Source organism: Camarhynchus parvulus, chromosome 18 (assembly GCF_901933205.1).
Source record: "Camarhynchus parvulus chromosome 18, STF_HiC, whole genome shotgun sequence".
NCBI classification, from domain to species: domain Eukaryota; kingdom Metazoa; phylum Chordata; class Aves; order Passeriformes; family Thraupidae; genus Camarhynchus; species Camarhynchus parvulus.
The window spans coordinates 5769878-5794552 of record NC_044588.1 but is presented as its reverse complement, the minus strand read 5'-3'; the positions used below and the strand labels follow the sequence as shown (position 1 = coordinate 5794552).

General features: G+C 64.4%; 3 protein-coding genes across 3 annotated transcripts; all 3 read right to left on the bottom strand.

Annotated features, from left to right (window-relative positions):
- Positions 1-895: 895 nt before the first annotated feature.
- Positions 896-5011, bottom strand: GCGR (glucagon receptor). Its single transcript, XM_030961866.1, has 13 exons — positions 4799-5011; positions 4390-4486; positions 4141-4248; positions 3617-3738; positions 3413-3519; positions 3170-3323; positions 2876-3035; positions 2739-2799; positions 2436-2505; positions 2196-2284; positions 1979-2117; positions 1845-1886; positions 896-1189 (listed from the first exon to the last, which is right to left on the bottom strand). The coding sequence occupies exons 1-13, from the start codon at positions 5006-5008 to the stop codon at positions 896-898; spliced, it is 1653 nt and encodes a 550-aa protein (XP_030817726.1). The 5' UTR covers positions 5009-5011.
- An 8367-nt stretch (positions 5012-13378) lies between these two features.
- Positions 13379-21001, bottom strand: SLC25A10 (solute carrier family 25 member 10). Its single transcript, XM_030961865.1, has 11 exons — positions 20125-21001; positions 16999-17118; positions 16807-16915; positions 16680-16728; positions 16307-16348; positions 16044-16087; positions 15494-15564; positions 15298-15390; positions 14999-15076; positions 14835-14891; positions 13379-14382 (listed from the first exon to the last, which is right to left on the bottom strand). Exons 1-11 carry the CDS (start codon positions 20428-20430, stop codon positions 14281-14283), a joined length of 1071 nt encoding a protein of 356 aa, XP_030817725.1. The 5' UTR covers positions 20431-21001; the 3' UTR covers positions 13379-14280.
- A 62-nt stretch (positions 21002-21063) lies between these two features.
- MRPL12 (mitochondrial ribosomal protein L12) lies at positions 21064-24471 on the bottom strand. The gene is given in 5 exon segments (XM_030961874.1): positions 21064-21350; positions 23762-23896; positions 23985-24065; positions 24180-24352; positions 24355-24471. Coding segments are annotated over 5 exon segments (600 nt in total). The 5' UTR covers positions 24449-24471; the 3' UTR covers positions 21064-21233.
- Positions 24472-24675: the final 204 nt, after the last annotated feature.

Genomic DNA, 24675 nt, shown 5'->3' with positions numbered 1-24675 from the left:
GGGGGTCCGCGGCAGGGCGGCTGTCCGTCCCGCCGCCACCCCTCGGGCAGGGTGAACCCAGCCGGCGAGCAGCACCGGCCTAATCCGCACACACCAGGCGATTGTGGTGCCCAAAGCTGCGGCATCCGGGCTTAGCGCTCATGTGCGCAGCACAAGCCTCTTAGGGCACGGCCGTGAGCCCGCCGCAGCCAGCCCAGGGTCGGCACAGGGGTCCCGCAGCCCCGCACCCCGCGGCGCTCACCGAGCCAGCGCTGCCGCCGGCTGATGCCCGGCCACGGCCTGGGCCAGCGACCGGGAGAGCGGGGGTGCCGCGGGCAGAGCCAAATGATTTAATTAAGGGCTCCTGGCAGCGAGAGGACAGAGCCGATTAGCGGCCAAAGGAAAGCGCGTGCTGGGGGAGCTGGAGCCCCGGCCGGCAGCGCTGCAGTGGCTGCTGCTGCACGTCTGCCCCCTCACCTGTGCTGGGCTGGGGCAGGCAGTGGGGCTGTCTGCTGGAGCATCCCATCCCTGCCGGGTGACTCGGCTCCCCATCCATGGCTGCGGCTTGGGAGCATCTGTGGGGTGCTTGGGAGCATAGCCCACACGCATCCAATGTCCCCCGTGTCCCCAGTCCCCACAGCAAGGCACACACAGAGCTGGCCCTGCAGCCCGGCACGGGCCCACACCTATTTACAGATATGACAGATAAATTACAGCACTGTGCACAGGGACTCAAAGGTGCACGAGGAAGCACCACAGGACAAACTCCCACCCCTACAGATCCCCCTGGCCCCACAGTTCTCCTTTCCAGAGGTCCAGGTCCCCCTTGCCTGCCTCACTGTGTCCGTGTGCCCAGGCACCAGGGGAGGACGGGGCAGGGCACGGCTCAGCACAGCCCTCCCAGCTGGCTGCGGGCTCAGAAGTGGCTCTCGGCCGTGGTCTCAGGGAACTCGTAGCAGTGGTGATGGCCCCCGAGGGCGAGGCGCTCGGCGGTGCTGCGCCCGCTCCTCTCCAGGCGCTGGGAGCCGGGCTGGGGGCCCAGGCTGCGCCCCAGCCCGTTGGTACAGCCACTCACCAGCTGGTGCTTCTCGCAGGCGCTGCCGGCGCCATTGCGGGCACTGGGTGCGTGGCTGTAGGTGTGCTTGTACTCCTCAGCCAGGTCCTTCCCCAGCTTCCAGCGCTGCCAGCGCTTCAGCAGCTCTGCCTGCACCTGCAGGAGCAGCTGTCAGTGTGAGCCCGTGCCCCCATTGCCTGTGCCCCCCCTGCCCGTGCCCCCCCTGCCCGTGCCCCCATTGCCCGTGCCCCCCCTGCCCGTGCCCCCATTGCCCGTGCCTCTGCTGCCCGTGCCCCCATTGCCCGTGCCCGCCCTGCCCGTGCCCCCCCTGCCCGTGCCCCGCTGCCCGTGCCTCTGCTGCCCGTGCCCCCCCTGCCCGTGCCCCCCCTGCCCGTGCCCCCATTGCCCGTGCCCCCTGCCCGTGCCCCCCTGCCCGTGCCCCCATTGCCCGTGCCTCTGCTGCCCGTGCCCCCATTGCCCGTGCCCCCCCTGCCCGTGCCCCCCCTGCCCGTGCCCCGCTGCCCGTGCCTCTGCTGCCCGTGCCCCCCCTGCCCGTGCCCCCATTGGCCATGCCCCCCCTGCCCGTGCCCCCCCTGCCCGTGCCCCCCCTGCCCGTGCCCCCATTGCCCGTGCCCCCCCTGCCCGTGCCCGCTGCCCGTGCCTCTGCTGCCCGTGCCCCCCCTGCCCGTGCCCCCCCTGCCCGTGCCCCATTGCCTGTGCCCCCCCTGCCCGTGCCCCCCCTGCCTGTGCCCCGCTGCCCGTGCCCCATTGCCTGTGCCCCCCCTGCCCGTGCCCCCGCTGTCCCGCTCACCTCCTTGTTGACAAAGCAGTAGAGAATGGCCACCAGCAAACCCTGGGAACGGGGAGGAGAGGCATGAAGAGCATAACCAGACCTCAGTCCAGTCCCTCCTGAGAGTGAGTGTCCCCAAGGAGAGCTGGGCTCACCTGGAAGGAGCTCAGGAAGAGGTCAAAGAAGAGCTTGACATAGCGCAGCGTGCCCTGGGCGTGCTCGTCCGTGATGAAGGCAAAGACCACCTCGTGGATGCCCAGCAGCGGGATGAGCGTCAGCGTGGACCTGGCCAGCCTGTGGGACGGGGGTCACGGGTGGGAACACAGCCGTGTGTGCCGTGGGGACACAGGGAGAGCCACGTCCAGCACCCACCTGAACTTGTAGTCGGTGTAGCGCATCTGGTGTGCACGGAGCTTGGAAACAAGGATCTGAATGATGCGGATGAAGATGAAGAAGTTGATCTGCAATGGAATGGAGTGAGCCCTCAGGGGCACAGGGAGAGCATGAGGAGGGGCAGACAGGACACTTCTGCTCCCCTGCCCTGGGCAGCCCCTCCACAGCCATCCTGGGGCCTGCGACACAGACGTGGAGCAGGGGCTGCAGGGGGCTCACCAGGATGGCCAGGAACACGGGGAAGCGAAGGATCCACCAGAAGCCCATGTTGTTGTTCGTGGACCAGCACCTGCAGAATGGAGGGATGGGGGCTGCCAGGAAGCCCCTTGACCAGGCAGCTGCTGGAGACTGGCATGGCATTGGCAGCCTGAATCAAGCAAGCACTAAGGCCCAGAACCTTGCTCCTTGTCATGGGCAATGGTGTGGAGTGACTCCAGGACCAGCACAACTTCCCTACAGTCCCACACGCACCTACCTGTGCCCTGTGCCCCCCTCCAGCCAGCAGCTGGAGCTGGTACTCACTGGATGTTTTCGTAGAGGAACTTCACAATGACCCAGGGAATGAGGAACAGCATGGGTGCCCCTGAGGGGAAGTGAGCAGAGAATGGGTGAGGCACAGCAGGGCACGGGGTCAGGGGGCCCAGCCCATGCACACTCACCCCAGCCGATGCACAGGTAGAGGGTGAAGTAGCTCCTCTCGGAGAAGACGGCCACCACCAGCAGGTTGTGCAGGTAGATGCCTTCCACCAGCAGCCAGCAGTAGTTGGCCACGATGCCGTACTGCATGAAGACCGTGGCTGCACGGCAGCCTGCAGCTGCCTGTGGGCAGGGGTCAGGGCTGCAGCACTGCCTGCGTGTGTGTGCCCGTGCCCCCAGCCCCAGCAGTGCCCCCAGCCCCACAGCACTGCCTGTCCCTGTCCCCATCCCCATCCCCGTGCCCTGCCAGCACTGACCTCGTCACTCAGCCACACTTGCACGTTGTAACCGTCGATCTTGTCACTGTAGTGGGTTTTGAGCAGGGCGTCGATGACCAGCACGGAGACGCCCTTCAGGATGAAGGAGGCGAACAGGTTCATGTGGATGTAGTTCCTCATGCAGTGGAGCTTGCTGCGGATTTGGGGGCCACTGTCAATGCCCGTGTGTGGGGCCTGGCCTCCCCCTGCCCAGCCTGTGGACAGCCATGCCCAAAGTCCCACCTGAAGCCCAGCAGCAGGGCCAGGGCGAGCAGCAGCGCACACAGGGACACAGAGTAGCCCACAGTGTACATCACCTTGAAGCTGCCATAGGTCTTGGCAAACTTTTCCTGGAAGAGGAGGGAGCAAGTGAGGGCAGGGGCAGACGGAGGGCAGGCAGGGGGGCAGGCAAGGACCCCCACACCCCTGCTGCCCAGGTCTGCCCACCTGCGCCTTCAGGTCCTCGTCATCCTGCTCACACTGTGTGGCATCGCGCAGGGACTGTCCCTGCGGGCCTGTCACCCACTGTCCGTCCGGCCCACAGGTCTTGAAGACGTGTCTGTGCTTCACTGCGAGGGGAGGGGATGGTGAGGAGTGCCAGCCCCCGTGGGCAGCGTGCACTGCCCCAGTGTGACCGCCTGCAGCAGCACATGCACACGGCACACAGGTGTCCCAGCACAGCTGCACACGTGTGTGAACACACTGCACAGCTGCACACAGCTGCACACACCCACACAGCACAGCTGCACACAAGTGCACACACCCACACAGCACAGCTGCACACACATACACAGCACAGCTGCACACACACAGAGCACAGCTGCACACACGTGTGAACACACTGTACAGGTGTCCCAGCACAGCTGCACACATGTGTGAACACACTGCACAGGTGTCCCAGCACAGCTGCACACACTGCCCAGGTGCACACTCTGCCCAGGTGCACGTGCACACGCCCCTCCCCGCGTTACCTTTCTGGTACCAGGGCAGGAACCAGGGGCAGGGCACACTGGCTGTGCTGTTGGGCATCGTGTCGGGCCAGCAGGAGAACTTGTCGAAGGTGCGGTTGCAGACCAGCTCTGCAGGAGGACAGGAGCTGGTGGCGCTTTGGCCTCACCCTCCCCTGCCCCCTCTGCCTGTCCCCATCCTGCTGGGGCCCTGTGCTGGCTCTGTGCCCCATCCCCATCCCAGCAGGACCCTCGGGACCCCGGGGCACTGACCCGTGGGCGCGGGCTGGCGACTCATGTTGCGCTGGCACTCCTCGCTGTACTCCTTCCACCTCTCCACGACGTTATCCGTGATCTGAGCAGAGGGACCCTGCGGGCACAGGGACCACCTGTCACACGTGTCCTGCTCGCAGGGGCACCGTGCTGTGCCAGGCAGCGACCCCAGCTGGCGACAGCCACAGGCGAGTGCAGGTGAACATGCCACGCCATGCCATTCCATGCCATTCTGAGCCATGCCATTCTGAGCCATCCATGCCATGAGGAGGCACAAAGGGGCACCAGATGCTGTACCACGTGCCATGGTGAGGGGATGCAGTGGGATGGGTGGCTCGGTGGCAGTCCTGCGTGGGTACTGGGCTGAGCGTGGGGCAGAGCCCCCTCATGTGTGACAGCTCATCCTTACCTGGCAGCAGAGCAGCAGCACCAGCAGGGTGAGGAGACACGGCTGGGACATCCCTCCTCTGGACCACATGCATGGGACACAGCGCAGGGCGCACGGCTTCCTACTGGCCCTCAGCAGCTTCTCCAGCCTGGTGGTGACGGCCCTGGCATGTGGGCAGCCCTGGGCAAGACTCCTGGTCACGGGGACTCCTGGGACACAGCTGGGGGACATGGGGCTAGGGCAGGTGGGGTTGGAGTCGCTCTGGCACAGAGCCTGTCCCCATCCCCACCCGACCCTGCTTGGTGTTCACATTCAGATATTTGTTCATTCATTTTTGCACCAAGAGCCTGTATTATCCTCCCCAGGAAGGCACTGAGACAGCGACCATGCAGGTTCTCTGCCTGCCAAGCCAGTTTCAGCCCCCGTGTGGCTGGAGTGCAGTGGCAGTGCTGCCTCCAGACCCTCACAGAAAACCTGGGCTGGTGCCACCCCACGCTGCTGCTGGGACCCAGCTGTGCATCATTGCTGAGTCCTGAGAATGCAGATCCCCGTGGCAGAAGGGACCCCTCCTCACAGCTGAGCACCCCTCAGGCAGACAGGCTGGCACCTGGGCTCTCCCTGCCTCCATGGGCTCTCCTGCCCGGGCCACTGACACCCAGCCATGGTCCGGCAGCAGCACCAGCAGGGATGGCCAGGGAGCACAGGGAGCCCGGGGCCAGCAGGGATGGGACACTGCCATTAACCCACAGGGATCCTGGCTCGTGGGGCTGCTGTGGGCCTGGGACAAGCTCAGCTGGGCTGTGCCCCTGTGGGTCCATCTCCCCCAGCTCCAGGCAGTGACCTGGGGCCTCGCCTGACGTGGGGTCTGGGCGCTCCACAGGCCGTGGCTCACGAGGTGCCATAATTCCCTCCAGCCCTAAGCCGGTTATGGGGCTCTGAGCAGGATTTTGGCTCTTCCCACAAGGGCCCATTTTGGCAGCAGCCCCATGGCACAGCCCACTGTGTGGGGTGAGGGCAGCGGAGGCAGGGGGGGATGGACAGCAGTGCCAGTGCCAGCACGGGCACTGCAGCATCACCCCAGCCCCTGGGCTCCCCCTGGGCACCAGCCAGAGCGTCCTGCTCCCCATCAGTCTGCTCCCAGGGCTCGCTGCTCTGCCTGTGCCTATTTTTATCCCTGGGAAAGTCGTGTTTCCTCCGTCCGTGCAGACCCACTTGCCATGTTGCAAGTAGCTGCTGGAGCAGCTCATTAATCAGCACATGGGGCTCCAGATGCAGCTCGGGGAGCAGGACCTGCCATGGCCTTATTTAGCCAGTCCCAGGACAGAGGGAGCTGTCTCCTGGGACAGTTCTCACTGGGTGGGCTCTGTGAACAGGGACTTTTCTTGGGTGCCCACTAGCCACCTCACCACTCCAGAATTCTTGTTTTTGTCATCACCCCAGCCCCACCCCAGCAGCACTGTTGCCCAACCAGTATCCCTGTCCTAGTTCCTCTCCCATCCCACCTCAGGATCCCTGTCTCTCTCCTCCCACAGCCCCATGCCAGCATCCCTGTCCCTGTTCCCCTGCTAGCCTGATCCCACGGTCCCTGTGCCCCCCTCGAGCACACAGCCCCACCTGTCCCATGCCACTGCCACCTCTGTCCCAGCCCCACGGGAAGATGCCAGTGCCAGTCCCTGGCCAGGCATCAGTCCCTGCCCTGGTTGGGAATGCTCCTCCAGGTCCTTGGGTCACAGGGATTTGCTGTCAGCCCCTCTGCGCAGCCGGGGAGCAGCTTTGGGGCAGAGGTGTCGCTATTTTTAGTGGCTGCAGTGGGATTTAGCAGCAGGGAGGCCTCTGCCCTGGACTCCCCGCATCTGGCAGCCGCTCCCAGCCCTGCCCCAGTGTGGCCAAGCCGGGCAGACTGCACTGGGTGAGGGGTCCTGGCACGGGGGCCAGTCATGCTCCCAACCCTGCCATGGGTCTTCCCCCTGTCCCTGCCCAGGCCCTTTGCCCCAGCTGCCTGTGGTGCTGCTCAGCCGTGGCCAGATCCCCACCACCCACAGAACAGTGTCCCTGCAGACAGGGGCTGCTTCCAGCACACACCTGGGGGTGCAGAGGGAGCCGTGGACCAGCTCTCCCTGCTCTGGTGCCAGTGGGCAGTGGCAGAGATGGGGCAGTGGCTCTGTGTGCTGGAACAGCAAGGCCTGGGGTGGCCGGGACCCCTGGCAGCACGGGCCCCTCCCCGGGGCTGGCACTGCCCAGCAGAGCACCCGCAGTGCCCTGGGAGTGCCTCTGCCAGCTGGATGTGCTGCAGCCCCTCTCAGCTGTGCCTGGGTGCCACAGGCAGCTCTGCCCAGGGGACCTGGCCCCACCTCCTCACCGTCTCCTCTCACTCTGCTGTGCCCAACCGGTTCCCAGCGCCACATTCCCTGCCCTGGCACCTCATCCCCGGCTGGGGCGAGGCTCTGCGGATCCCCCACCACACCAAGGCATAAGGGTGGAGGGTGCCTGGCCTTGAATTGGTGCCTCTGAGGGGCTGCAGTGCATGACAGCAGGTGTCCAGGGGACTTTTGCCCCACGCTCGTGTTGGACAGTGGGGTCCTGTGGCTGCAGACCTTCGTGGAGCCAGGCTGCAAACACCCAGCGCAGCTCCACTTGGAGCCACAGCTGTGCCAGGAGAGCAGGAGCAAGGAGACAACACTGGGACGTGTGCAACAGCACTGCTGGTAGCCCCAGTGCTGGGGGCAGAGGGGTCACACACAGGCACCACCATCTGCCCTCACAGTGCGGCTGTGGCTGCATTTGCCTTTCCTGAGCCAGCAGTGCCAACCCTGCAGCCACAGGGGCAAAGCAAGGACCCCCACTCCCCTTGACCGGTGCCCCTGGTGTCCCTGCAGCTCATGGCAGCTGCCCCTGGCCCCAGGAGGTCAGGAGGGGCCAGCCCGGGCAGGGTGCAGGGCAAACTGAGGCCCTGGGTGCGCTGCTGCCATGGCATTGCGCCAAGGCAGACGGCATGGATGGGAAAGGGCCTGTGTTGGGATTTTGCTCCCCACTGATGGGTGTGCAGCCTCCACGCCACCCTGCAGCAGCTCTGTGCCAGCACGGAGCCCCACTGGTGGCTGAGGGCCCAGCCCTGCCAGGAAGAGACTCTCTCCTCATCCCATCATGGCCACTTTCCCCTGAGGATTTTGCCACCCCAGTCCCTCTGGCATTGCTGCCATTGCACGTGTGAGAGAATGAGCTCCACATCTGGATATCTGCGGATGGTCATGTGGATCAGGGCTTGCTAAAGTCCCCAGAGCCTCGTGCCACAGGACTCTCGCCTCCTCTGGGGTGGGGACTTGGCCTCGTGTGAGAACAGCCCAGCACTCAGCACAGCCCCGCACTCAGCACAGCCCCGCACCCGGCACAGCCCCGCACTCAGCACAGCCCCGCACTCAGCACAGCCCCGCACTCAGCACAGCCCCCCCCGGCACAGCCCCGCACACAGCACAGCCCCGCACCCGGCACAGCCCCAAGACTCAGCACAGCCCCCCCCAGCACAGCCCGCACTCAGCACAGCCACCCGGCACAGCCCCCCCGGCACAGCCCCCACCCGGCACAGCCCCCGCACTCGGCACAGCCCCCCAGCACAGCCCCGCACCCGCACAGCCCCGCACCCGGCACAGCCCCGCACCCGGCACAGCCCCGCACACAGCACAGCCCCGCACTCAGCACAGCCCCGCACCCGGCACAGCCCCGCACCCGGCACAGCCCCGCACACAGCACAGCCCCGCACACGGCACAGCCCCTCACTCAGCACAGCCCCGCACACAGCACAGCCCCTCACTCAGCACAGCCCCGCACCCGGCACAGCCCCGCACCCGGCACAGCCCCGCACCCGGCACAGCCCCGCACACAGCACAGCCCCGCACACGGCACAGCCCCTCACTCAGCACAGCCCCGCACACAGCACAGCCCTGCACTCAGCACAGCCCCGCACCCGGCACAGCCCCCACCCGGCACAGCCCCGCACCCAGCACAGCCCCGCACGCACACCCCCCGCACAGCCCCGCACCCGGCACAGCCCCGCACTCAGCACAGCCCCGCACTCAGCACAGCCCCGCACCCGGCACAGCCCCGCACTCAGCACAGCCCGCCACAGCACGCCGCACAGCCCCCAGACCCAGCACAGCCCCGCACTCAGCACAGCCCCGCACTCAGCACAGCCCCGCACACAGCACAGCCCCGCACACAGCACAGCCCCTCACTCAGCACAGCCCCGCACACAGCACAGCCCCGCACTCAGCACAGCCCCTCACTCAGCACAGCCCCTCACTCAGCACAGCCCCGCACTCAGCACAGCCCCTCACTCAGCACAGCCCCGCACCCGGCACAGCCCCCCACCCGGCACACACACGCACAGCCCCGCACCCGGCACAGCCCCTCACTCAGCACAGCCCCTCACTCAGCACAGCCCCGCACCCGGCACAGCCCCGCTGGCTCGGAGGCAGCTGTGGGGCTGTGGGGCTGTGCAGCCCCTGGACACAGGGATTAGCCCCCCGTGCTCTAATGCGGTGCTTTCCACGGCTGGCTTGGCTTGGAGCTCGGAGCTACATGCCAGCACGGCAGGGGCTTTGGCACTTGGCAGCGGAGGGGACAGTGCTGGGCCAGAGCTGATGCAGTGCCAGTGCCAGCCTGGCCCTGCAGATGCTGCTCCACTTTCCACCCGGGCCCACGGCAAGCGGGGCAGGGCCAGGGGACATGGCCGTGGCAGGGAGGCCCAGGAGCTCTGTCCTGCACCGTCCCTGCCCTGTGTCCGTGCTCGGGGATGTTTCCTACTCCCCTTCTCCATTCTTTCCTTGAGAACTAAGTATGAGGAACTTCAGCAGCAAAGGAGCAGCTGAGCAGCCCAGAGCAGTCCTTGTGCTGCAAGGCTGTGACTTGTCTGCACAGAGCTACGTGGTTGTGGAAGCAGTGGCACACAGACAGAGCCAACACCACCAGGCCCTGGTGATGGCAGATTGTCTCTAACCCTGGGCCAAGAAAACCCAAACCAGCCCTGACAGTGTTTTCGTCAACAGGAGCATAGGATGCAAAGAGGACAAATGCTCTTTGCATCACCTCCACTTCTGCCTGCTCACCACAAGGCATGGTCAGGGGGCACCTGCACAGCTGCTCTGTACCAAAGAGGGACCATGATACAGCCTGGCAGCAGCCAAATCACCTTGCTGCCCAGCTGGCTCTGGCATGGGGATGCTGAGCCACACAGCACCTCATCCCTGGCTCAAGGAAAGGGGTGTTTTTGTTCATCACGTTGCATGAAAACCTGTGAAACACAGATGGAAGGCACAGGAGGCAGTGTGACACATGTGGTAAGCATGTCACAGGGGAGGCACAAGGCTGGGAAAAGCCTAGGAAAAGGTCAGTGCAGACAGCCTGGTGCACACACTCCCCTGCACTGGGAGCTCCACACCCGAGCAGCAGATCTGCAGCCCCAGCAAGGCAGGGGCGCTGCGGGGACCACACGTGCCCAGCCATCCTCTGGCACCACGGGCACGTGCACCCGACCCCAGTGCTGGGGTAGATCAACAAGGACATGGGGATGCAGGACAAAGCAGGATGCAGTGGTGGAGCACAGGGGGATGGAGCTGAGCAGCCATCCCATCTCCCCCATGTCCGGCTTCTCCTGCCCCTGTCCCTGCCTGGCACAGCGACGTGCATGGAGATGCTGTGCTCAGTGGCTGGTTTTAGCCCTGTGCTGCTGATCAGGGTTTGTGGTCACATTTTTTCATTAACTATTTTTAATCCACATTCTGCCTATTCTCTGTTCAGCCTTTTCTCTTTTCCCCTCTCTAGGCAACAGAACATTAAAAAAAAAAAAAAAAGAAATGCACCGCAGTGTGTGGAAAGGAGCAGGATTGGTGGGAAGCCACAGGAGCTGGCAGCTGGGGCAGCACTAACACGCTGACGAGGGGTCCTGCAGGCCCTAAATTTTCCTGCTGATGCACAGACAAAATCACAGGGGCAATCACTGAATTTGGTGTGAGTCAGGACACCCGCGGCAGGCGCTGCACGGGCAGGGGGCTCAGCAGAGCTGGTGCTCCGTCCTGAGGCCATTCTGTGCCAGGGGAGCAGGCTGACCCCGCGGTCCCTGCTTCCCTCACCACCCCGGGGGAAGTGCAGTGTCGGGCAGAGGGGACCCGCAGCAGCTTCGGAGATGCACTTGCAACCAGGAGGACGGCAAGGTCACATACCCGACATGTCCTGGTTAAACAAAGCCATTTACCAACACCGTGTTGACACAGCAGAGCTCGGGACAGAGTCACAAAGGGCACTCGCACCAGGCCCCCGTAATACCCAGAGAGCTTGGGGAGAGCTGGGACCTGGTAAAGCGTCCCCTGCTTCGGCCCCTCGGCAGGACACGCGTGGGCACCGCTGTGCCCGCAGCAGGGAGACCACGCGCGGCCCACCCCGACCGAGGGCTGCTCCGGGAATTGCTCCCAAAGCGGCGGAGTTCAGCTGGAATCGCTGCCCGGGCTCGCCGCAGCCGGGCAGAGCCCAGGGGTGCTGTGAGTCCGACGGCAGCGCCCCTGCCCAGGGATGCCAGCGGCAGCGGGCACAGCCCTGCGGGAACCCCAGGCCCAGAGCACCCAGGGGCTCATTTTCCCCGGGGCCGGCGCCCAGCCGCTGCTCTGGGGACCCGGGGCTCAATTCGCGGCCCTGGGGTTGCGCAGTCGTCATTCGAATCCACATCCCCGCGACGGGACCTGCGACATCCCGAGCCCCGAGCCAGCGGCTGCGGGCGCTCCCTGCCCTCCTCCCTCCCTGCCTTGCCCGTACCTGTCGGGGCTGGGGTCGCGGCGGCTCCCGAACGCATCTCGGGACCGGCGGGGACCGGGTCCGGCGCGCTCGGCGAAAACTTTAGCGGAGCCGCGACGGCAGCGGCTGTGGCGACCCAGGGGGAGGGACCGGCTCGGGGGGAGGGACCGCGGGCACGGAGCCGCGTCCCGCCGCCCCGCTCCTCCCGCCGGCACCAGGGGGGCACAGCCGGTGCCCAGCCCCGCCCGAGTGCCTGGCGCTGCCCCCCGCATCACCGGCGGTCGCTGCGGGAGCGCCGCCGCTTGTCCCTGCCCCGCCCCGCTCCCGGGCACCGGCTCGGCTCGGCGGGGACGGGCGGAGCGGCGGGGGCAGATAGACCGCGCCAGCCCCGGGGCAGCGGGCCGGGGACCCGTTCCCCAGGAGGTTTCCCCGGTCCCAGTGCGCCGCCCGCTCCGAGGGCTGCTCGGAGCCTCAAGGAGCCGCGCGGGTCTCGCCGCCGGCCGCCTCAGCACCCGCGCTCCGGCCGCCGCCGGCCGTGACGGGTCAGTGTCTGCCGCCGCCGTCCCGCTGCAGGTAAACACAGCCCAGGAACGGCGGCGCACCGGGACCGGCCGCCTGGGGCGGCAGGGGGACCCGGGGAGCCCCGGCCTGGGGGTGCCCTGTGCCGGCCTCCCGGCTCGAACACATTTACCCCGGGCCGTGCCGGTACAGCCTGCACGAACCCCGGTGGGCGCTCAGCGCAGCCCCGCATCCCCCGGAGCTGCCTCCCGCGGGCTCCCGTTCCGGCGGCCGCCGCCGGCTGCAATTCCCCTGGGTGTGGGCAGAGGAGCGCCGGGACCTGCGGGGGTCTTGCCTTTGCCACGAGGATCGGAGCAACAGCTGCCCCCGGAGATGGCCCCGGCACCTTCCAGGCCAGGAGGGGCTTTGGGGGAGGACGGGCAGCCCCAGCCCTACCTGGAGCGGGCAGAGGTGCCCGGGGAGCCGCTGCAGGCAGCAGGGTGGGAGCAGGGGCAGGCGGCACGGCCACGGCCACAGGCTGTGCCAGCCTCACGTTCCCTGATGCGCAGCAGATAAATAGAGCCCTCGCACTGCAGCTGTGGGCGCTGCGCTCGCGGCCGTGTCTGGCACATGCTGTCCTGCCTGCCAGTGTGGCTGCTGCAGTTCGGCTGCCACAGGGGATGTGGGGACAGGGAATGTGCACAGGGGAGCGCAGGGCTGCCCGTCACGGGGCTGAGCAGGGCTCCGTGCTGCCGGGGGCCATGGGGCTCCATTGCTTTCCTGCTCCACGCTGGCCCTTTGCATGGCACAGAGCAGCAGCCGTCAGCCCCCGGAGCCGTGCTGCAGGACGTGGGGGATGAGGAAGCACAGCCTGGCAGGGCAGCCCTCAGCTCCCTGAGCGTTCACCTGCCCACGGCCTCTGCTGCAGCTGGGCATAAGCCCAGAGTGGTGATGCCAGCTAGCATCATTAGGCCTCGTTAAGGTGACGAGCTTTCACTGCTCTGCTGTGCCAGTCTGCCGGAGCCCAATTAGTGTCACATCCAGGAGGCAGCTCCCGCAGGGGTGACGGGCGCCCTTGGCACAGCCCTACCCTGGAGCTGCTGTCCAGCTGAGACTGGGCACAGCTCAGCCGTGGAGCCTGCCCACAGGGCCAGGAGTGCTGGGCACAGAGCGGGGTGAAGACCCCCTTGGCACAGCACCAGGGGCCAAGCCTTGCTACCCTCTCTCAGCTCTGGGGGGCTCAGCTCCCAGCCCATGCCCCCAGCCATGAAAAGGGGCGCAGCATCTCTCCCCTCTAACAGGACAGCAGGCCCTGCGCCACCTTCACTCTTTATTATACGTCAAGGTCTCAGATATTCCAGTTCTTTGATTCCTTGGGGCCAGCACACACAGGGGTGCCATAGCAGAGGGGCTGGTGCTCACAGCCCCCTCACACTGGGCAGTGTGGGGTGAGGGGCTGTGAGGAGTGGGGTCTGCCCAGCCCCAAGGTAAGAGAGGCTGCAGAGTGCTGGAGGGGGATGCCCCCACAGAGAGCAGATCCATGTGGGGTGGGCGCACTGTGGTAAGAGAGTACTGGGTCCCCGAGCAGGCATTAGCAGCCCTGCCAGAGCAAGGTCCTCTCCCCACCATCATTGGTATGAGGCATGATCCCTGAAGAGCCCAGCAGCCAGCGGTGCTGAGGAGCTTTGGCCAAGCAGGAGCAGAGGGTGGGAGGCCAGGAGCAGGGCAGGAGGTGCAAGCTGCGCTGGGGTTAGGGAGGAGTGCGGGGGCTAAAGGCAGAGGGAGGACAGCGCCTCGCACACCCTGCCCCAAGCCCCAGCCTGCAGCTGCAGCCCCCCAGCCCCATGGGCTCTGTGACAGAGCCAGGCATTTGATCTCCCTACTCCCTGAGACAGCACAGTCCTGCTTCTGGGGCACATCAGGGACAAGGCTGAGGGGGGGCGAGGACACAACTCAGAGCCAGTAGAGAAGTGGGAAGACAGAAACACCCCCCCACCAAAACCCCCCAGAAGCAGTATGCAGAGGTGGAGATGCTGAGAACAGGGGTGAGAGGAGGGGTGAATTTGTGAGGAGGGGTTGGCCACAGGTGCTGGCAAGGCACAGGAGTAGAGTTGAGAGGAGGGGGAATGGCACTGGCCCCAGAGAGCAGAGAGGGGTTCTGGTGTCTTGGGGGTGACCCACACGCTCACCCCCCCCGGGGCAAGGCAGGGTCCAGTCCCCCAGACTCAGGTGGTCACTTTGATCCCAAAATGTTTGCGCAGCTGCTCCAGGAACAGAAAGGTGAGAACGGTCTGAGGAACCAGCCGGACAGCAGCAGGAACAAAGCCCTGGAAGGGGACAGCAAGAAGGGGAAGAGTCAGTGTGTGCCTGCCACTGGCTGTCCCAGCAGCCCAAGCCTGGCAGCAGCACGAGTGGGCAGGCGTGGGTCAGCACTGGCCGGGCTGTGGAGCAGGCATTGTCACACCATGGCCACCACGGTGCACACAGGGCTCAGCACCATGGGCCAACCCCTCTGGCACCTGCACTGCTGCTTGGGAGCTCAATGGGTGCAGCAGGGCCACAGCTGTGGTCCCTGGGCTCAGCCCGAGTCCCACTGAGGCCAGGGCTTGCAACACCTGGGGGCCAAGCCTGGGCTGGGCACACACAGGCCTGATGCAGGCAGCAGCTGGGCTGCCACAGCAGAACCTGGAAGGTTCCCTGCCCCAGGACTGTTCTGGGCCACAACCTCTGTCCCCAGCTCGGACCAGCCTGCCCCACCCCTGTGCCCCCAGCCAGGTACCTTGTAGAAGGCAAGTGGTCCGAGCTTGGCGGTTTCCATGGCACAGTGGACGACTCCCTGGAGTGAGAGGGTGAGAGATGAGCTGGGAGGGGCTGGGAGGCAGAAGCTGGCACGTAGAGACGGGAGAACAGGCAGCAGCAAAGTGGGCAAGGTGGGCGACTCACCTGGTACTCCCCGTGGGAGTTCATGAGGCGGGTCTTGAGCACATCCAGGGGCTGGCACAGGAATGTGGCACACAGGCCCTGCAGAGAGTCAGCCAAGTCAGGAGACCTCTGTGCCAGCAGCTGCTGTGGTCACTGCAGAGCCTCAGAGCCACACTGGGACCCAACCTCAGGCCAGGAGCCTCCTGGAGGCACTGTGCTGAGCCGAGCCCAGAGCAGCAGCCCTGGCAGCCCCAGCCTGACGCCCTCACCCTGGCTGCAGGCGAACCCCAGAGCTGCCCCCGGCCCCCAGCCCCACTCACAGCGATGAAGCTGGACAGGAAGTGAGTGAAGACATTGTCTGACAGAAATCCAGTAGCGAGAACCAGCTGCTTGGCCTGGTCATAACAGGAAAGCTGCAGAGACATGGTGAATCAGCGACATGCTCCCCGCTCCTTGTGCACCAGGGACCATCCTGTCCCTGTCCTAGTCCCCTACTGCCCAGCAGAACTCTCCTACCTGTCCAACAGTGACAAGGGCCCCACGGAGCGATGCCACTGATGCTCCTGAGAAGAGTTTCTTCACACCCTCTGTGGACAGACAGATTTGGATCAGCACAGCTCTCTGCCATCACTCAGACTCCATTACCCCGGGAGTCTCCTTCCATGCCCAGTGTGTGTCCATAACTCCTCACACAGCTTGCTTCAAACACACCATAGCAAACAGGCTGAGGGAGTAGGGAGTCCTTCAAAGCAGCATGACCTCCTCCCTGCCTCTGCTCATCCTCTGCTCCACCCTCCTGTGCTGTTCTGTTGCAACTCCCAGCAGGTCACCCTCTCCCACCAGGTATGTGCACCCTAACCCTAATCCTAACCAGACCTTGCCCAGCCCCTGCCCCAGCCAGATGATGGGGAGATGCCAGACCCTGCGCTCCCCTGGACACCCCCAGCCCCAAGGGCATCCCCCGGCCCCTCTCCCTGCCCCGGCTGAGCGAACTTCCAGGGTGCCCTGACCTGGCACCTGCTAGGACACCAGAGCAGGCTCACCCACACGGCTGGCACAGCCTCACCTTCCCGGAGGACACGGTACATGCCATCCAGGGCATGGGAATAACTGGAAGGAGCGAGAGGGGAAGGGGTCAGGGCCCGAGGCTCCCCAGCACGGCGGCAGCCCCGCCGCTCCTCCGGGCACCGGTGGCCCCGCCCGGACCCCACCGAGCGCCCCCGGTGCCGGTGCGGTGCTGCCCCCCCGCGGCCGCGCGGACCCCGGCCCCGGTCCCGCCGGTCCCTCCAGGCCTCCCCCCCTCTGCTCCTCGCCTTGCCCCTCACTCACTTGCGCCGCTGATCCGGCGGCTGCTTCATGTCGTTCTGCATCCTGGAAGGCAGAGCACTGCAGGTGAGGGGGCAGCCGGTACCCCACTGTCCCCTGCAGCACCGGGGACCCCAGCACAAGGGAGTGGTGTTGCCCATTTACAGAGGGCCAAGAAAGCTGCCTTCAGTCCCACTCGCCCTGTGGGTCACACACGGCTGGGTGCTGCCACCAAAAGGCAGAACAGCTCTGGCCATCCCGGGCACAGAGCTCCCAGCCCACTGACCACGGGGCAGGCTGGCCAGGAGAGATGTCAGGAGAACCCCAGCATAGCCACCACCCCAAATGCCATCATGTACAGGTGGCCAAAAGCCCTGGTCGTGCAGACAGAACTGACCTGACGTTCACCATGTCTGCCGGGGTTCCCACAAACCCGCCAGTGAAACCTGTGGCCAAAGAAGAGCTGGGTCAGGGCTTATCCATCCTGAGGGAGCCAGGGCCAAGGGCCCCAGTGCCTGGCTCACCTCCTACTGCAGCCAAGAGCACTTTCTGGTAGAAGGGGGGAGGCCCCTGGTTGCTCATGCGGTTCCTTGCGGTCTCATAGATGCCAAAGCGAGTCAAGGAATAAGTCATCTGGATGGGGGAGATGAGCGGCTGTGTGTGGCACAGGGCAGCTCCCCACGGCAGCAGGCACTGCAGGAGCTCCGGGCACTCACCTGCCGGCACAGCGAGGCGCTCAGCCCGTTGTAGAGGGCCAGGAAGCCGTCGGTGCGGATCACGTGCATCGCCATCCCCGTCATCCTCATCTTCACCTCCTGCTGCGTCTGCAGGTGCACCTGGGGCAGAGCGCAGCGCGTCAGCCCAGCGGGGCTGGGCAGGGACAGAGGGGCACGCAACAGGCGGGGACTGGAGCTGTGACAGGTTAGCAGCACTGGCACAGGAGCCAAGTGCAAGAGCTTCGGACAGCCCGGAGCAGACTGGCCCAGCCTGGCATGGAGGGGTGGAGGCAGAGAGGGAGGGAGGGAGGAGTGCCCGCCTGCAGAACCTCCCAGGCCCTGCCCTCACAGCCACCCAAGGTGAAGGGTGGCACCTGCCCTTCGGGGCACCTCAGGGTGGAAGGTGTGGGTGTGTGTGTGCCCAGCAGGTGAGTGAGCAAGGGCCCTGTGTGGGTTTGCTCAAAGGGATGCAGCTGGGCTGGTGAAATCACGGCCATGCAATGCAGCAGGCCTGCAGAGCCACTTCCCCTCCTCCTCAGTGCAGGAATCACACAGGCAGGAAGAGAACCCCACAGCTGGCCACGCGCTCCCCTTCCTGCCCGCAGCAGCCCAACGCTTCCCACCATCTCCAAGGGCAACGGTGACAGGCACAGAAGCTGGCTGGGACAGGGGAGCCGTGTGGGCTGATGCTGGAGCATGCTCTGAGCGCTGCCGAGACCACATGTGGGTCAAAGGCCCCAGGAGATAAGGAGAGCAAAGGGCTGCTGACAGGGGATCAGGCCACTACGGAAGCTGTGGCACAGCTGGGTCGTGTGACACACCGCAGGATGTTGGGAACAGCCACTGTCTCCCATATGGGGCAGCAGCAGGGGTGCAGGGGCCTGCCTGCAATCCCCACAGGTGGATTTTGGACGTCAGGGACCAGAGCTTCTGGCTGTTCACAGCCTGGGGCAGCTGAAGCGGGCAGGGCAGGCAGGGCCATGTAGGGACACAGTCCACTGCCTGCAGTCCCACCTCTGCAGGAAGGACAGGCAGGCATGGGACAGACTGGCCAGGCTGTGGTCACTGCTGGTCACTGCAGGGCCAGCAGCTGCACAGTTGGCCTAAGGGCACAAGCACTCTGTAGGTGAGCTGGCCAGGGCCTCTCACTGGGGCCAAAGTCCAGAGGTGCAATGAAGTGCCCTTCGTCCCCTGCCCTGCCAGAGCTGGAGGCCCCCCGTGCCTCCCCAGGCCTGGCACCAGCCTCTGCTGTGGGGGAACACATGGCCAAAGAAGGGTCTGTATTCAATAATCAGTGTGATTATTGATCTGGCAGAAACAGCTGGCCAGGTTGTGATGCTCGCACTGCAGGAATGCAGGGGCTGCTCATCCACACAGGACAGCATAGGGATGCAGCCCAAACATCACAGCCATCATGCTGGCTCAGAGACAGACTTAGAGGCAGGTGCCAGACTAATTCCCTTTCTTAACGCCTTGCCAGGCACCCCACACAAGCTCCCACAGGCTGGCAGCCACCTCCACTGGGCAGACAGGGCCAGCTGGGCAAGGCAACAGGCCGAGCACTGGGGAGGTGGCACTGCCCTGCCAGGGCTGGCTCCTTTCCTGGGCCTGTGCCTGGAACAGGGGCTGTGTGTCCCAGCCTCACCCACAGGCATGGCCCTGGGAAGGGCAGGCCCTGTCCTGGGCTGCCTCCTCCCTCCCCCTCGCAGCCTGCTCCGCTGCCAGGCTCGCCGCCGCTTGGCCGGCGCACAAGGCTCTGGGCAGCGCTGGCATTTGCCCCGTGTGTGGGTGCTGGCAGCGCAGGGCTGCGCGCGGCGCCCTTTGTGCAGCGGCAGGCATGCCAGGTCATCTGCGGCGCCTAGGTGACATCTTGGCCGGAGGGCTCCGAGCCCAGTGGGCCAGCGTCCAGCACTGCCGGCCCCGGAGTCACTGCCGTGTCCAGGCAGGGCTGCCCAAGGCACCCTGCACAGCTCCTACAGCTGGCACCCCAAGCTCCCCGGACCCCTCAGCCGCATACCTACCCATGCCCCTGTGCAGGGTCCTTGTGAGCCCTGTGCCGTGTCCCTGCACAGCCACGAGTCAGCTCCAGAGCAGCAGCTGTTTCCCCAGAGCTCTACAGCTGTTCTCCAGCTCCCTCCGTTGCTCTGGGACCCTCACAGCCATTCCCGATGCCTTCACAACCCTTCCAGAACCCCCAGGCCTGCTTCTCAGAACCCCAGAGCAGCTCCCCATCCCCTCGAAGCTGCTCTGGGACCCTCACAGCCACCCTCTCCCTTCCTCTGGCTCCCCAGTAGCTCAGAGCCAGTCCTTCAGCTGCTCCGGGATCCTCAGAGCAGCTCCTCATCCCCTCGCAGCCACTCCGGGACTCTCTCAGTCACTCCGAGTCCCCCCCAAGCCATTCCCCATCCCCTCAGAGCTGCTCTGGGACCCTCACAGCCGCACCCCCGCAGCCAGGTCCCTCAGAACCGGTCCCGCAGCGGCTCCGGGACCCTCAGACCCGCTCCCCGTCCCGTCCCGGCCGCTGCCCCCGCTGCAGCCCAGTCCCCTACGGCCGCTCCCGGCCCTCGGACCTACTCCCCGCTCCACCGCAAGACTCCCCAGAACCCCTACAGCCAGTCCCAACTCCCCCAGCCTCCTCCCCATCCCCTCACACCCTCTCCGGGACCCTCCCCCCAGCACTACCTGTCCCCATAACCGTCCCCCCAAGCCCTCACCGATACCTGTCCCCATAACCGTCCCCCCGAACCCTCACCGATACCTGTCCCCATAACCGTCCCCCCAAGCCCTCACCGATACCTGTCCCCATAACCGTCCCCCCAAGCCCTCACCGATACCTGTCCCCATAACCGTCCCCCCAAGCCCTCACCGATACCTGTCCCCATAACCGTCCCCCCAAGCCCTCACCGATACCTGTCCCCATAACCGTCCCCCCAAGCCCTCACCGATACCTGTCCCCATAACCGTCCCCCCGAACCCTCACCGATACCTGCCCCCATAACCGCCTCGCCATCCCCTCAGAGCCCCCCCAGAGCACCGCAGCCATTCTCAGCCTCTCACACTGCCCTCCGTGACCCCCGACGGGCTCCCCGCGCCGCCGGGGCCGCCCCGGGCCGTGTCCCCCCTCACCTTCAGCAGATCCAGGGGGTGCGTGCAGCAGGCGGCCCCGGACGACGCGAGGCCGCCGAAGTACCAGCGCGAAACGCGCTGCTCCGCCATGGGCGCCGCTGCTGCCACAAGCCACGCCCTCACCGGGACAAGGCCATGCCCCCTTCCGTTAAGCCACGCCCTCTCCCGGTACCGGAAGGGGGTGGGGCGGGCCCGGGGCTCGCATCCCCGACCTGCGGCGAACGCGGCAGCCGCAGCCTCCGGAATCCTCGTTCCCACCCCGCACGCATCCCCATTTCCAGCCCGGGGAAGGCCCTTCCCGTCCATAATTAAGGGATTAATTAATGGGGAGCTGAAGCCATCAGCCAGAGTGAAGAGGTGCGGGAGGCGCAGGTACACACGGCAGCGTTCCAGCGTGCACACACTGAGCGCAGGGACAGTCACAGCTCCAGAATACACCTTCCCACCCCACACGCATCTCCACAACCTGTGGAAGTGTGTTCTTCTCGAAAATAACTAAGAGAGGTGAGACATCAGCAAGAGGCACTGTGAGGACGTGGGTGATGCGCTGGTACACACTTCCAGTACCTGAAGGGAGCCTACAAGAAAGATGGAGAGAGACTTTTTACAAGAGCGTGTCGTGACAGGACAAGGGGGAATGGCTTCAAACTCAGAGTAGGTTTAGATTAGGTATTAGGAAGAAATTTTTGGCTGTGAGGGCGGTGAGGCCCTGGCACAGGCTGCTGTGAAGAGAAGATGTGGCTGCCCCGTCCCTGGAAGTGTTCAAGGCAAGGCTGGATGGGGCTTGGAGCAACCTTGCCTGGTGGAAGCTGTTCCTGCCCATAGCAAGGGGCTGGGGCTGGAATGAGACGATCTCTCAAGGTCACTTCCACCCTAAACCATTCTGATGCCATGAAATGGCGAGCACGGGGATAATCGGCACTTGAGAAAGATTAATCATTTTACAGGTTTTTCTGGGTATTTATAAGGTAGAGTTCATGGTGATGGCAGGAGTAGCAGCTCTGCCAAACCGTACAGCATTCTCTGGGAGAGTGCTCCCACTGCGCACTCGGAAAGGTCCAGAGCCCGGCCCGGGCAGCAGCTGCAGCACCAGTCCCTCCACGGCGAGGCTACTCCAGAACAACAGTCCCTCCTGCTGCCTCCAGCGCTGCTTTGATCTTCTCTGCTTCCTCCTTGGAGGCGTTGGCCTTGATCTCCTGTGGAAGGGACTCCACCAGCTTCTTTGCCTGCGAGAGGGACAAAGTACAGGCTTTGTAAACAGGCTTTCACTAACTGGATTATTGGATTTAGAGCCATGATCCTGACCGCTGCTTAAACCAACCGTGGACACTCACTGACCAGCACAAACCCTGAGACTTGCACTTGAACTGCGGCATGTCCCACCAGAAGGCAGCTAACCCTGGCTGCTAGTGATGACACACCTGCTGGGAAACTTTCCTTAAACTCTTGCACAGGTGCTGCTGGCGTGCAGGCCAGCCTGCAGGAGTGGGCGCAGGCAGAGCCCCTGCAGTGCCCTGCTGGGGCAGCATCCGCCGGGCTGGCTCTGCTCATGACCATGTTTTGGTTCACATTCTTGTGCCAGCAGGAGGGGAGGCCACTGCAGGGAGTGGACACAGCTGCACTGGCTAAAACACAGCTCCAGCACAGACTATTCGACAACACAGTATTCTGACATTTCAGGGACTTTTAAAGCAAAACTACTGGTACTAAGCAGCACGGCGATGCTTAAGGCAAGCTGAAAAACTGTTGAGCTAATTTAAAGAATTTACTGCAGTGCTGCTATAGAGAAGGAAGCGAGCCCAGGGGGACAAGCCCCTGCTGCTCTTACACACAGCAGCTCTCTGCCACAGCACTGTGGGGGTTCAGCACCCACTGGACTGGCCACTGTGCTGGCAGGAAGGTTTTGTCCTTTTCATTCCTGCTGGGTTCAACACCTATGTATCTGTGGTGGAAGAAAAATGCTTTTTTTGCTGGGGTTGGAAGGCACAGATGTGTGAGCAGTGGGCTGGTGGGGCAGGAATGCCTTTGCTCACCAGGACAGGAGCCTGTTCAGGCTCACTGTGATGAGCACAGGCAACACAACACAGGTTATTAATTTCTGAACTCTGCTCAGGAAGGCGTGACTCCATTCTAAAGCAGCACTGGTCCAGAGAGGCAGCTGTTCCTGGTTCCCTTCTTCAGTGGGAAGAAGAGCAGAGCCCAAGCCAAGTGGGACCCATGCAGCAGCAGCAGCAATGGGGCAGAGGCAGCAGGCTCCCGGTGCAGTCAGAGCCCAGGGCTGGTGGTGACAGGGTGAGCATCTGCTGGGCAGCTCCCAATGAGCTTCCTGGGGTGCAGCCAGCCCTGGTCCCGTGCGTGCTGGTCACACACCTGTCTCATCATGCAGTTGTTGCCACAGGACTGATGTTTGGGTCCCGGCAGTGCCCAAGGTAAGCACTGCATGTGCTTCCCTCCACACCACCAGCAGCCCTACAGGCCAGGGGCAGATCCACCCAAAAACCTTGTAACAACCACCTTGACTGGATGGCAGCAAAATTTACAATGAAAGGGCTTTGGCTCCACTTTGAACAGAGTCTCTGCAGGCAGAACCTCCACAGCTGTTTGTGTTGTGTGTGTGCTTCACCAACATGCTGGGCCTGGGTAGATCACACTTGAGTTTAGCTACAATAACTGGCACTACCAGCAGCTCATGCAGCCGGTGCCACGTGCACAGCCAAGCTCACTGAGCATCAGCTCTCCAGTTAATTATCTGCTGATTGTGTCCTCTACAGGATCTGGTATTTTCATGTTTGCTTGGGACCAATAAGAGATGAACAACTTCCAGAGGAACCACACTGACAGCCAGGAAATTATCCCCACGAGACAGCCAAACTTGTACCTGTGCCACGGGCTTTCTCTGCTGGCCTTGCAATGCAGCAATAAGAATTGAGGGTCAGAAGATTATCTGCAAACACTTCTGCTCTCCTGGGTTACAGCAGGAGCAGACATTGCAATACTCAACGCTGCAGCTGGAATACTGGGAAGTGCTACTATTGACCCCAAGATATGAAAGCATCACCCTGGAGATGTGCAGCTTTAGCATGCTTTAGCAGTAGCAGCTTCATCACCCAACATGCTGAGCCCACATCCAAGGTTAAGGGCCTGAGCTCAGACACTGCCCAGGGCTGAGGCCCATCTCCTCCAAGGAAAGAAGCAGCACCACCTATAAAATGAAGGGCCCTGAAAAGAGCTGGAAGCCTAGACTGCAAGATATGTGAATTACAGACTCATTTAACTTCAGAAATACACTGGTTTTGGGAAAGGCAACCCAAATCCAGCTGTAGCAAGGGATGGTGGCTACTCCTGAGCTCTGCAAGAAAGCTCATGCATGGCAGGTCTCAGATTTGGAGAAGTTGAGGCTGGCATGGACATCTCTGAGTCCTTTGCTCTGAGCCTCCTCCTTCATCCCCCTGCTTCTGACCACGGAAAACGCCAGATGAAGGCGCGACCAAATGCTGCTCCACACGTCTCCCTGCACTGAGACGCACACAGGCAGGCTGTGCTTCTGAATGCATACATCCAGGCTCCCCTCTGAACAGAGAGCCGAGGCTGCTGGACCTGGGGGCAAAACCCCAGAGCCGGGGCAGCACCTCCTCACCTGCACGAGGTTCACTCCGGGCACGAAGTTCTTCACCTCCTTGATCAGCTTCACCTTGTCAGCGGCCTTCAGCTCTGTCAGTCGGACGGTGAAATGAGTCTTCTCCTTCTTGAGCGGGACCACCTCTTCCTCCTCCTGGAAGCAGCCGGAGCGCGGTGAAGCCCCGCGGCCGAGCCCACCGGCCGAGCCCGCCCCGTGGCCCCACTCCCGCCCCTCCCGGTACCTGCGGAGCCGCCTGGGCGGGCAGCAGGGAGGCGGCGGCGGCCGCGGGCATCACCCCCACGTCCGGGATCTTCAGCGTCTCCTGCGGGAAGAGAGAGCGGCGGCACCAGCGGCCGGTCAGGCGGCGCACGCGGCCGGGCCGGGCCGAGCCGAGCCGGGTCAGGCCGGGATGAGCCGGGCCGGGCCCCGCACCCACCTTGAGCAGCGCGTTGAGATCGGCCACCTCCAGCAGCGTCAGCCCCGCGATGTCCCGCACCAGCTGCCGCACCTTGGGCGAGTACTCCTTGGCGGCCGTGTCCAGCGGCGCCCCGGCCAGCGCCTCCGAGCGCCGCGCGGGGCCGGTGCCGAGCGCCCGCAGCCCGGCGGGGCCCCGCGGCGCGGCGGCAGCAGCGGGAGCGGCAGCGGGAGCAGCGGGGGCCGCGGGAGCAGCGCCCGGCGGGCGGCGGGCAGCGCGGCGGGCAGCATGGCGGCCCGAGGACACCGAGCGCTCCGCTCCGCCCGCGCTCCCGGCGGGCCTCGCGCGGCGCTCCCCGCCAATAGCGACACAGCGGCAGCGCAGCGGTGCGCCATGGGAGATGTAGGCCAAAGCGGGCCGATGGGAAAGCAACAGCCGCCGTGATAAATCCATTACTATTTATCATTTCTAAACGGGATAGAAAAAATTTCATGTCCGAAGGAACAGAAATTGCTTC